Source organism: Syngnathus scovelli, chromosome 16 (genome assembly GCF_024217435.2).
Source record: "Syngnathus scovelli strain Florida chromosome 16, RoL_Ssco_1.2, whole genome shotgun sequence".
NCBI classification, from domain to species: Eukaryota; Metazoa; Chordata; class Actinopteri; order Syngnathiformes; family Syngnathidae; genus Syngnathus; species Syngnathus scovelli.
In genome coordinates this window covers 1,293,620-1,306,260 of record NC_090862.1, presented here as the reverse complement: position 1 = coordinate 1,306,260, position 12,641 = coordinate 1,293,620, and the positions used below count along the sequence as shown (strand labels likewise).

The following is a 12,641-nucleotide window of genomic DNA, read 5'->3' as shown; positions in this document are numbered from 1 at the left end:
GGATATTTTGTATAACCTATGAGCATTTATTGACATGCAACTAGGTCAAACTATAATCCTAACCTTACTTTCTGTCTATTTACACTTTATGTCATTTCCAACTAAAAGTGATTCATTCAGTAATGTGTGGAATTTTTTTGTGTGCAACCACTGAAATTTGCTGCACAAACGAAAAGGTGATTCAGCTTCTCGGGAGGCTTTTTAGTCATATGACAGGAAGAGAGAGAGCGAAGAAACTGAGAGCATGCAGAAGACAAGAAGGACAGCGAGAGACCAAAGAGAAGGAAATCTTCCACTGAAGACGGCAGACAATCTGGCAGAAGGGCCGATAATGTCACCCTTCTCAGGTATGTCAAGAAAGTCGGCTATTTAAAAGACGAACACTTTGATTTTTCGTCTTATATCGCCCTGGGTTCTTCATGACCAAATGTATTTCTTTTTTTTATTTCAATTAGCATATTTACAATGTATCCGTAATTTGTATGATTTATCCGTCATTTTTATGATTTATCCATAATTCGTAAAATGGATCTATCCCTCCGTATTATGAATTACCGATCGTAGAAGCAAGATCCAGCCATGGTCATATTTAGGAGAGTTATTTTGTCGGCTACAAGAATAATTTATGCCGAATGTAGCGGCCGAAAAACAGCTTCTGCCGCTCTAATTGTTTCACTTGTGCTAATTTTTGTGTTTCACGTTAGCAAAGCTTTTGATAGCATAAAATATGGATTTTCTATTTAGTATGAACACTAATAAGCAAGTTAATAAAATACGTCAATTATTTAATGGTCAGAGAATATTTGCCAAATTATCAATTTACTTTTGTACCAAAGTACATTTCAGAATGCACATTTTTAAAGTAAAGGAGAATATGTTTTTTTAAACCAACTTTAGAAATGACTGTTCACATACTTTTTTTTCTTTGCATGCAATCATTTATCTCATAACAATACTTATGACTCATTTCTAAAAGAACTTTTAATGCAGCAACTGATTCTGAAAAAGTCCTTGTCCTGTTCAAGTGTTTTTTAATTGTTTTTATTTGATGATCATTCTTTTACTTTTTCTAAGCAGCACAACAATCGTTTTTAATTGAACTCTTTATAGATAAAATGATCAGAGTTTAGATTTTGTGAAATGATTATCTTCAACGAATCGGATTTGATCTCTTTAGGGTGAAATGTCAAAAGTGACTTTTTGCTGCAACTTTCCATGCTATTATCATATTGCTACTAGTCAATTTGATTCTTTTGTTCCTAGGTTGACGATGGTGAAGATGGAGGCGTTACGGCCCTATTTGGTCTTGGCGGCCGTCTTTTCTCTTCACACTTTGGACTGTGAAAACGTGCAAGGTGTGACTCGTTTTCTTTCTGTTCGTTTTCATGAAAATTGCAGTAATATTATCAACGCACGGTAGAAACTTTCCAAAACATGTATCGTATTTTTCGTATCATAATTATGACATTATTCCTTTATGACATTTGTCAGTTCGAATTCCAACGGACTCTACATGTTGCAATTTAGGCTTAGGGCACATTCTTTAATTTGGGGCATTTTTTTTTTAAATAACCTGAAATTTTCTCACAGTGTGCCAACCTTCATTTTCCTGTTAATCCTTATTTTAACATTTTCAGGGCTCACCTGTGTGAATGACTTCATCAACAATGTCACATGTACGCTCAACAGTCCTTCAGTGGAAGATTGCATCATCTACGGTTACAAGAAAATACGATTAAAAAAAGATGGAATGACACACGCAAGAATAATCAGGTAAGACAGATCACTACAATATTTATGTCATGTAATAATAGCGATTGGAATCTTTTCTCAACTTAGTCGGAGCTGCGAGGTAAAACAACACCGAAACGCGCTTCCAGGATGCAATTTTGTCTTTGAAAACCGAGTAAGTATTCATAGAAGTAGACTGGAACGAGAAAGGAAGTCATAGTAGCCTACTCATAGTTTCGCTCTTCTCAGAACTTCACCTTCTTCGAGCTGATGCCCAACATTAGTATGAAATGTAACGGTACGCTGGTGGAACACCTCGAAAACTACAAACCCCAAAATCACAGTGCGTAGAATTCTCATCTTGATGTTTTTTCATCTAGTTATCACAACGACTTAACGGACGTGTGTGTGTCTGTGTGTGTGTTCAGTCAAAATGCACCCCCCAGGCCTCCCTAATGTCAGCCTCACAGACAAAGAGATTGTGATAGATTGGCCCCCAGGCAGCCCCCGCTCCGAGCTCCTCCAAGCGTTTGACTACGAAGTTCAGATCCAAAAGAGTGACCCGATGACAAAGGCAAGTATTTACATTTTAACATTCTCATCAATGGCTCTCAGTGATTTAGATCAGCAGTTCCAGCATCATGACAGTAGCATAGTAGGCCCAAGTGTTCATCCAAATATTTTTTAAAAATACTTTTGTAAGCCGCCGGAACAGTTTGGTGCATTAAAAAATGCACAAATGTGGCAGGCATAAGCGAGTCACGACAAAGTTAGTTTAGCGTCGCCGTCGGCACGGCAACTCACCAGGAACGACCTTTTCACGTGTACATGACTTTATGTGCTCCACCAGGATGTTAAGATAATTCCCACCAAAAAAGCACAATGTACGATCGCTGCTGAGAAGCTGAAAGACAAGCACCGGGTTCGTGTTAAAGTCAAGCCAGCAGACGAAGAGCAGAGCCATTGGAGTGAATGGAGTCCAAGTGCATCCTTTGTGGGGCCACGATCGGAAAATCCGGCTAAGGATGGGAAAGGTCAAATAGCAGCTTGCTAATATTTTATTGTAGTAATAAAAATGCCATAATTTCTGTCAATGATGTTTTGACTGTAGATTTTTTGGGGCTAATTTAATTTCCTCAATGAATTAAACTCACTCAGTTTCTTTTTATTTTCAGAATGGAATCTGTCTCAAACGTTGACAATCGTGGCTGTTTTGACCATCTTGGTTGTCATGACGCTGGTGTTTTACAAATGTAGCATCGGTATAAGGTGAGTAAAAAAAAAAATAATTCTGAACGTTAGCTCAAGTCACACGAGATGGTTGCAAGCGACAACCACAATAATAAGCATTGTTTAATGAATGACTTTCTGGCTGTTGAGATTTTTTTTTTTCCCCCCCTAAATTGATTTTTTAAATACAGCTCTCCCGATTGTGCCCAATAAAATCATGGTTCTTGTACTATTTCAGAGTTGCCAAAGTAAAGCCAGTTCCAAATCCTTCTAAGTACTTCCAAACTCTCAACGGGAGCAAACTAAAGGTAAAAAAAAGAAAATTATTTTAAATCTTCAAATGAGTTGCTTTATATAAATGTGGTTCTTATTTCTACAGGAATGGCTGAATCCGAATTATGCTGAATCTTTACACACCGCCCAGTCGGTAGACCGCATTTCTCCAGTGGAGGTGTGTGAAAGCCAACCCGGGTCCAATAGCGCCCCGCAACCTCCAAGCAACACTCAAGCGTGGGCGTGCTCGGATGACAACAGGCTTGTGGAAAATTCGTCCTCCTCTTCGTCGTGTTTCTCTAACCTGGGTTACTTTGTATCCGAATCTTCTAGCAGCTCCGTTCAAACTGAGCCCAATCCTGTTCACTTTGCGTATAAAGACGATTTGCACATTCTGCACAAGGCCCATAATCCAAAGCTTCACCACTTTCTGCACCCTTCTTTGTCCAAGTCTCCCAGCTGTGACAGCTTGAAGAGAGGGACACAAAGCCCCGACTCGGGCTTTTGTATGGAAAGGGACGTTCTAGACGTCGAGGAAGATCAACAGAATTTAAACGGGGAACAGGTTTCGGGTCACCGTAGCTCTTCACACCTAAGCCTCCCTCTCCATCTTCCGGTGAAGCTTAGTAGCCCCTCCACTCCGTCTCAGATCTCCTCAGATAGCGCTCAGATACATACACCTGTTCTCGCGGCTAACGTTAGCGCCACAGGCTGGCCCGTTGCTTGCGCAACGTACCGGCCTTCCTCTATGCCGATGGAGTCGAGGAAAGCGGGTTATTTTATCCTGCAAGAGATACAAACGACTTCCAGCAACGCGTCCATCTGAGATGGATCCATTTTTTTTTTTTTTTAACTTTTGCTGCTGAAAATCTTGATTAACCTCACTATTGTCGCTCTGTCATCACTCGCTTGTATAGGGCCAAATAAATGACGGTAATTATAATTATGTTGATTTTTTTTTTTTTTGGTCTTCCTACGTGGTTTCTTTGTGGGCAAGAATCGTTGAGATCATTCATTCTTATCTGAAAACGTGCAGTAAATTTCCAGTGTTCTCAGTGTGTTGCAAAAAAAAAAAAAAAAAACCCCAAAACAATACAAACAAATTGAAAATGGGTCACCCTGTGACTTCCTGTCTCGCAATGGAAAGTGGGCCTGAGAAATGGTCTGAAGTAGATGTGCGTACGCACGAGCATCAACTTTGAGCGTTGACATGTCCTATCAGGTGGTTACGGCGGTATGAGAGCGTGTGTATTTGTACGGCGGTTTGACATTTTGCCGCGGCCACAATTTGCACCATCGGACCAAACAAACGACTGCAATCAATGTCGACGTGAAAATCGCTGAGATAATAAAGCTGAAGACAAAAACGTGTTACATATAAAACACCACCCTTGTCGAGTTGTGCTGTTTAATTGTGGGGACGTTTTTTGCCACGTGTTATCTCAACTTTTTTTTTTTTTTTTTATATCCCTCAACAACCTCATCTGAGAAATCTTTTTCAGGTTGCAGCAACCAAAAGTTCCAAAGCCACAACTAAACTAACCAAACCAAAAAGTGATTTATTCATAATTTGAAGTCATTTTCTCTTCTGTCTATGTTTTGCATTCTATACTGTGATGAGGAAGGGGCAGGCCTGAGCTTTCCTCCCAAAATAAACAGATTGAGGCTGGTGAAGCGGGATAAGCAAGAAGAAAAAGTCTCTCTCTCTCTCTCTCTCTCTCTCTCTAGCATACGTGTATACACACACATACAAGGCGGGTGGACTTGACAATTTTCTTTTCCCGATCAAACTTGCTGCAAAGACTTGACCGAGGTGAGATCCGTTCCATCCTTAACTGGCGGGTTACCGTTTAACGTTAACTTGTAAATTGCTCCACACTTTTATATGTGCAACGTTGCAGTGTAGCGCGTGGGATGCTCCACTTCAGTATCAGATAACACAAACCATATGTGGTTGTAAAAAGAAAAACCGTTTGGAATGGAAGCACATGAAAAGGCATTTCTAAGGCTCTGTAAATATGCAATATGTACAGTACACACACACGTATTGTGTTGTAGGGTAATGCTCGCCTTAGTATTGGATCACAATGTAAGCAGGACCATGGTGTTGCTAACAAATAAGTTGCGGTGCAGGAATGTTGCTATACACCTAAATCAGTGCATTTGACTTGAACAGTCTTGCATAATGCAATCCACGCCGCCCGCCCGCCCGCCCCACTTCTAGTTGTCTCATCACTCAAACGAAGGCTTAAAGCCACAGGTTTTCCGCTGCTTGGCTGCCTGCTGGATTAAATCAACATTTTGGGAAGTCGAGCATAAGCAGCTGACGGCTGATAAATGACACTTGTTTGATTTGTCAACCTGCTGTGATTTTGTTATGAAGACTTAGTTTGAAAGCGCACGTCACGCAATCATGTAAGCTCCCGGCTGGCCGGCCGGCCGGCTTGCACAGCTGCAAGGACATCTTTTCTCACAAAGCAGTAAAAATTCCACAGTGATTACACGGACAGCTGACCGACAAATATGTTGCAAGGTTTTCTCATGTTAGTTCCTCTTGTTTTTCTTGGATCGTGCCCAAGAACTCTTTTGCATTGGTGGGAACATTGCAGCAAAAGAAAACATTGCTTTTTCATTATCATTGTAGGTACAAGCGAGATGTTGGGTGTCCTGGTCAGCCTGTCTTTTGTTCACCTGGTGACACAGGCGGCCCCTCCCAACGTTAGCCCCGTTACTTGCAAGCGCTGCTGCGATGACCTACGATCGGCAGCGGACGGCGACGCCACGCCCACGTCAGGAGCGTACGGCCGGCTACCCGAGGTCCGAACCTACATCAACATGACCATCCTAAAAGGTGCTATATAAGTTTTAAATTGAAATCTGAATTTTAAATTGACGCCAAAAATGTGTTTGCGTGATAGTGTAAAATAAAACACATTGTACTCACCAGAGACGCTTAAGGATGAACTCCATCCTGTTTTGCAAGCAGTGCTGATCTGCTCACAGTTAGCTATGATAATAACATAAAAAATGGTTAGAAATAAATTCATATCGTTTTATACATGTTGTACATGCAGATTGCAGTCAAAGTTCGTAAGTCCTCTAGGCTCATCGGTACAGCGCTAATATTAGATAAATATGCCATACATTGTCTGTCTACACGTGTTGCTGCACCATTTGTGTTCAGTCAGGTGCTTTAAAGGTTTCCATGTCCTTCAGGGGACAAAGGAGACCGTGGTGAAAGAGGGACACCAGGTAAAATTGGACAGGAAGGACCTCCAGGATCCATGGGGCCCATGGGCCCGAAAGGTTCCAAGGGCCAGGCCGGTCTCCCCGGACACCCGTGTAAAGTGGACTACGCTGCTTTTTCCGTCGGCCGTCGCAAGTCCCTCCACAGCCTGGAGGCCTACCAGCCGCTGATATTTGACACGGTTTTCGTAAACCTCGACGACCACTTCAACATGTTCAGCGGCAAGTTCGTCTGCCACACGGCCGGCATCTACTTCTTCAACGTCAACATTCACACGTGGAACTTCAAGGAGACCTACCTGCACATAATGCACAATGAAGCCGAGCAGGCCATCGTGTACGCCCAGCCCAGTGACCGCTCCATCATGCAGAGCCAGAGCTTGATGCTGGACTTAGGCCTCAACGACGAGGTGTGGATCCGTCTGTATAAGCGGGAAAGGGAGAATGCCATTTACAGCGATGATGTCGATATTTATATCACTTTCAATGGATACCTCATCAAAGCAAGCTCAGAGTAATAATAATAAAATGTCAAGTTATTCTTTTTTTTATTTAGATAAAATGACATCTTCAAACAACATTGTATGCAGAAAAGAAGAAATAATAAATGCTTTTTAACTTAACACTGTGCTCTGACCTGGCAATTTGTGGCACCGGGTTCATGTAGTTAGCCACTACAGCCACAAGAGGGCAGTGACTTCAAAATAATTCTACGTTTGAAAGCAGGGCCAACTATGCATGTCATGCAAATCCAGAGATGGCATGGAGATTACTCTCTGATGGAATCCTTCACTCGGTTCTTTCCTTTTCTATTCACCTGAAGAACTGAAGGCACCATTTCAGTTAGAAAACTAACAGTTGTTGCTTTGATTGGATTAGGATGAGGGCAGTGAATGAAAAGACATCTTGTGAAGAATAGACAAGCTACAGTCCTACCTCATGTTGTTTTTCTTCTTTTCAATTAATCTGGGATAACCAGACACTGCACTGTAAAAGACAAGAAAACCGATACATCCCATCCAAATAGATTACACTGTATAAAAAATAGGGCATGTGCGAGACTCAGAAGATAAATTGGAATCGTCTGTTTTGAACAAAATACACACTGCATAAAGAGAACTGGTTGCACATGATCCATTTTGGGGCCGCATACAGAATGGTCATACAAGGCTCAAGACAAGACTCAGATCTCAGAAACGTTCCGCTGACCCATATTGATCGGGGTGACAAAAAGACAAGACCCGGAATATCAAACAGACGTGTGGAATCGCACAGCTGCAACTGCATGCTGTTCAAAGTAAGAATTCCATCAATATAAAATGATTTTTTTCCTTTTTTTGTTCTTGTGTAAACTTTTGCAAAGGCACTATCTTGTATCTTATTCATATCACCGGGTATGATTCATATTCATGCACAAGCTCGGAAAGGTTACAACCGTTTGCTTGGGTTGCAGCCTCCAGGGTTGACAACACCAACGCACGACAAAAAAAAAAAAATAATTCCCTTTGGAAATTACACCCAGGTTTTTACCTGTCCCTGCATCCAGTTACAGTTGAAGGAATGTTAAAAATTCCCTCTCAAGACTCAAAAACAAGCCCAGACAAATCCTACTCGCCGGAACTGTTGCATTTTTGGACATGATGCTACAATGCCGTTTAAATCATGCTTTAAACCAGGCCAAAACAAAGCAAGCTATTAGACGCCGGAAATCATTACATCACATCAGTAAGGTCACCAAGCTGAAGGCTACAATGGAAAAAAAAAAAGAATTGCAAGAAACCATTGCACAATATAAAATAAATAGGTTTTAGACTACCACTGTAGTGCAGCAGCATTTAAAAAAACAAACAAAAACAAAAAAACGTGTTTGATTGGCCAACTGGCAGCCGGCTGCTACAAAACCTGCATGGGGAAGTCACATGGTAGGTAGGTAACTGAGCGGCCAATCAAAGGTGACATCAGAGCCGGCCGGGAGTGTCAAACACTCGCCGTGGGAGCTTGCAGGACGTGCCAAAAGACAGACACCTTCTGCGTCTCCAATAGCCTCACACTCCTTCGTGTGCTTTGTGCGATTTGAGAATCTTCATTGGACGGACATTTGCTTCAGCACGGCGCTATGATCAGAGTAAAATGAAAAAAGATGTTTTTTTTGTTAAAGTCCCTGTAAAGTGAATTTGTGCACGGACAGAACTATTTAGCACAAAAACATTTCACCTTTCATTTTACAGGGACTTTAAAAAAAAAATAAACAGTCACTCATTGAGGATGGGGTCGGGTCGGTTATAACCAAAAAGCCTGAAGTCGGGTTCATAGAGCTTGTAAAGCTCCCTCCGCACCTCTAGGGGCACCATGCCAAACCAATCCGATTCCGAGTCACTGGCTGTCACATTTCTGTGTGAGGTAGGAAATTCCACCACGTTGTCCACACGCAGCAGACGTAACAAATGCTCGGCGTCTTCCTCGGCCGTCTCCAAGTGACCCACAAAGTCGTACTGGATCTGGCACGGGTGGCAAAGGCGGTACACCTGCTGCCAGTGCTCATTAAAGGGACTGTCCTTCTCCGTCTGAGGGTCCAGTAGATACTGGATGAAGTGGGAGAAGGAGGGGTGGGCTCCCACGGCAAACGCCTGGTCCACAGCGTCGGGGGGCGTCGGCTGATTGGCGTAGCGCTGCAGCATCACCTTACCGAAGCGGCGGTAGAAGTCCTCGTTGTGCAGCTGAAATTTATCCCGGTAGGCTGAGATGAGCCGCAAAAAGGGGTCCCGCACAAAAAGGAACTTGGTATACTTTTTCAGTTTGACCTTCAAAAGAAAAATCATTTAGGAAATGAAATGCTTTCGTTGGAGTCCCCCCCCCCCAAAAAAAGAATTTTGAACCGACCTTCATGAGGTGCCTTGCAAACTTGCCGTAGCGCTTCCAGAATTTGTTGAAGGTGAAATGCATGCTGCCGTTGTGAGCCAGCTCCCTGGGGATGACCATTGGGTCTCTTTGGGGAACACCGTCGTGGAGTAGGCTCTCACTGAGAACAATCATGATTCGTTTCCAGTTTGTACAGGCCACCTAGGGGATGCAAACATCAAATGATCACCAAAAAAACACAAGCTCCTATTTGTGAAAATAATAGTTTGTCCCAAAAGCAAACGAGTGGAATTTTTTTTTTTTTTTAAAAAGTACCTTTGGAACGTAACAGTAGATGACTCCATGCCTGTCATCAACTATCAGATGATCCAGCTCCTTGTTGGGAATGTCATCGAATGAACGTTTTTTGCCAGGAAACATCAGGCTGTCATTGGCACACAGTTCCTTAAGTAACCTCTGCCGGTACTCCTGTTCATTTCATTTCATTTGGAAGGCAAATGGATCATCAACAAATGAAATGTGGGCTCTTTTTTTAGATGACATCTTACAGTCAAACTATAAAATCTAAATGAGTCTAACATGATTCAACAGTAGATTTAAAAATAGCTTGATTTTGCAAAAAAATCCAAAGTCCAAATATTTACTTGTCTCTGGCGGAGCTCTGCTGCCACGGGAGTCAAATGAATCTTCCACTCCTGCCTTGGTACATAGCGCTCTTCTGCCTTCTCCGATTGGTTGCTGGTTTCGGCTGGCACCGGATCGGTGGGTTCGCCCGTTCCGGGCTCTAAGAACTGGTTGACGAAGGCATCGATGTCGGAGAGGAAGGACGGAATTTGGGGGGTTTGAGCTTGCTGCTGCTGCTGCTGCTGCTGTTGCTGCGGCTGCTGTTGAGCACCATTTGTCATTTTGGGTCCCGGTGAGACCGGAGTGTGCAAATACTGACGGGACGCCCCAACTTCCGTCCAATAGAGAATGATGAGAAGAATCATGAAGGCGGAGCCCAGGAGGACAAAAATATGAAACATCCTGGATGTCCCCATGGTAACAAAGTCGTGTGCAAGATGTGCTTTCCCAGCTACAGAAGGGCGTGGTTACATCATCACCATGCCAACAGATTGAAATAGTTACCTGCCTCTTTTTAACGGGGTCACCAAGGCAACAGATCTTAGTTACAGAGCTCTTGCTACAGGGTCTCCATGGCAACAGTCAAGGGCCTCTCTCACCATGGTAGTAGATAGGCGGCAGCTAGAAGTGAGCCAACGCGGAAATTTTCACCTCCGCTCCATGTGGCCAACTGCAAAGAGACAACACACAATCTTACGTGAGCATGACACTTGGATCCAAATACCACAAAATCTTTTTTTTTTTTAGGCAGACTTGCCAAGTGAAAGAGCATAAAATCATTTCACAGCTTATTTGACAAGGCATACACTCAAATTTGACCTACCTCTCACAAAAAAAAAAAAAAAAAGAACTCCAGTATTTAATACATGCGCGTCACTTTTCCACACATCTAAATTTGGAGCTCTCGCTCTACAGTCGTCACTTTTATTCTCCCCTGTCCCCCAAAGCTACCGGCTGCTTTGACCTGGAAATCCATTCATCACACCGTGGCTTCTCCCCTCAGACTCCTTGCTACCTCAAGCGGATTTCTAATCTTACTCTTCATGTGTAAAGCCGCTGCAGGATGGATATTGCTCAGTGCCCAGTTACCTCATCTCGCTGGAAAGCTCAACGCCACACATTTTACAACTTGTTTGGGAAACTAATCCAGCACCTGCAGTCTCGGCCTCACTATTTCCATTTCGTGCAAATAGTATGAAGGAATGTATTTGGACACACCTGGGCATTAAAAGGAAATGGAAGAAAATACAGAGTGGGTTCCACTCTCCCGTGAAGGCTTTAGGAGTGGGAATGTTAGCACTCCATTTTGAAAATGAGAGAGGACAATGCTAACAATCACTCTTCATTTCAAAAGCATTTCATGAGATTGTGAGGCGCTCAAATTCTTTTAAACCAAACTCATCTTATTTACATCATCAGGAGTTGCTGAAGTATTTAATTAAATGGGTGGTTAATTCTGATTAAATGAGTCATAATACAATTCAGTAATGCAAAGAATTGTTTTAAGTAGTTGTGCAGAAACAAAAACATTTATAAAAATATGTTTGCACAAACCTACTCATTATTACAACCCCAACCAACTTTCTTTTTGAAGATATGATTCGTCTTCTTGACTTCTAAAATGTGATTCAAATTGATGTTGAAGTCCATTTAAAACATTTTGACTTGCTTTAACCAAGCGGCGAGCGTGCAAGCCGCGCATAAAGCGACAGACAGATCAAACCCCTCGGCGCGCATCCACAGTCCCCGCCGCCGTCACGGTCCTGTCAACGGATGCCAGAACGGGCACAATGTCGCCTTTGACCAAAGGCGCGGGGAACGCGCTGTCCCAAACACCCGAGGTTGCTCTTGTGGAAAGGAAGTCTCGCGTGGAGCCGTTAGCTCCTATTCTGGAGGTAATCATTCAAGGTAGCCGAGGAAAACAACAGTGTGTTTTTCCCACGTTATCGCCCTCTCGAGCTGCATTTCATGGCAAAGTAGTCTCTTGGGTTCAACAATACATGCAAGGTTTCTTCCAAGACTTGGCGACGCTAATATACACTATAAGCGGGGAGAAAGGGAAGCTTTTTACCTCTTTGGGGGACGCTACTTGCCCCGCGTCGGCTGAGTCCTTGGTGATGCCAGCAGGTCTTCGATCTGGTGCTTCACTCCTCCCGAGATCAAACGAGATTTCTCCAAGTGTCGCGATAGTTTTCTCTTGACGTGCCCGTGAGATGCTGTATCGAGTTGGTTTATCTAACAAAACACCCAAAATAATCTACGTGTACATTTGCCGCATTAAAGGCGAATAAAATTGTGGTACATCACGGTGACCGCAGTGTACAGCAGCCATTTTCTCCTCAATGCAATCATGATGATGGAATTAAAAGTCAGAGGTTAGAATGCTCTCTGCTGCTACCATTCATTGATTTCCATTCAGTGGTTAATTGTTGTAACTACAAGTAAATGTTCCATGAACCACAAAAAGCCACATTTGTCTCTTTCTGCTGAAATAACATTGAGGTTAATCATAGGTACAAAAATATATAAATGACGATATGCGGGAAAATCTAAGTGACAATTCTATTCGCTGTTTACCTGCACATCAAAGCACAAAACATGTTGATGTTGTACTTATCACATTGGCCACTAGAGGGTAGTGTACTTCAGGTCATATTTCCCGACAGAAAGTTTTTGTA

The 12,641-nt window shown here is 42.7% G+C and overlaps 3 protein-coding genes across 3 annotated transcripts; 2 read left to right on the top strand and 1 right to left on the bottom strand.

Moving 5' to 3' along the window:
- The first annotated feature begins 184 nt into the window (after positions 1-184).
- il2rb (interleukin 2 receptor, beta) lies at positions 185-4,177 on the top strand. The gene is made up of 10 exons (XM_049744110.1): positions 185-347; positions 1,264-1,355; positions 1,638-1,773; positions 1,840-1,906; positions 1,981-2,074; positions 2,160-2,305; positions 2,582-2,765; positions 2,907-3,000; positions 3,200-3,269; positions 3,341-4,177. The coding sequence occupies exons 2-10, from the start codon at positions 1,271-1,273 to the stop codon at positions 4,058-4,060; spliced, it is 1,596 nt and encodes a 531-aa protein (XP_049600067.1). The 5' UTR covers positions 185-347; positions 1,264-1,270; the 3' UTR covers positions 4,061-4,177.
- Positions 4,178-4,779: 602 nt separating this feature from the next.
- On the top strand, positions 4,780-7,103 carry c1qtnf6a (C1q and TNF related 6a). Its single transcript, XM_049744150.1, has 3 exons — positions 4,780-5,047; positions 5,879-6,085; positions 6,451-7,103. The coding sequence occupies exons 2-3, from the start codon at positions 5,890-5,892 to the stop codon at positions 6,996-6,998; spliced, it is 744 nt and encodes a 247-aa protein (XP_049600107.1). The 5' UTR covers positions 4,780-5,047; positions 5,879-5,889; the 3' UTR covers positions 6,999-7,103.
- Positions 7,104-8,241: 1,138 nt separating this feature from the next.
- chst12a (carbohydrate (chondroitin 4) sulfotransferase 12a) lies at positions 8,242-12,527 on the bottom strand. Its single transcript, XM_049744125.1, has 5 exons — positions 12,035-12,527; positions 9,984-10,633; positions 9,655-9,807; positions 9,361-9,540; positions 8,242-9,281 (listed from the first exon to the last, which is right to left on the bottom strand). Exons 2-5 carry the CDS (start codon positions 10,377-10,379, stop codon positions 8,733-8,735), a joined length of 1,278 nt encoding a protein of 425 aa, XP_049600082.1. The 5' UTR covers positions 10,380-10,633; positions 12,035-12,527; the 3' UTR covers positions 8,242-8,732.
- Positions 12,528-12,641: the final 114 nt, after the last annotated feature.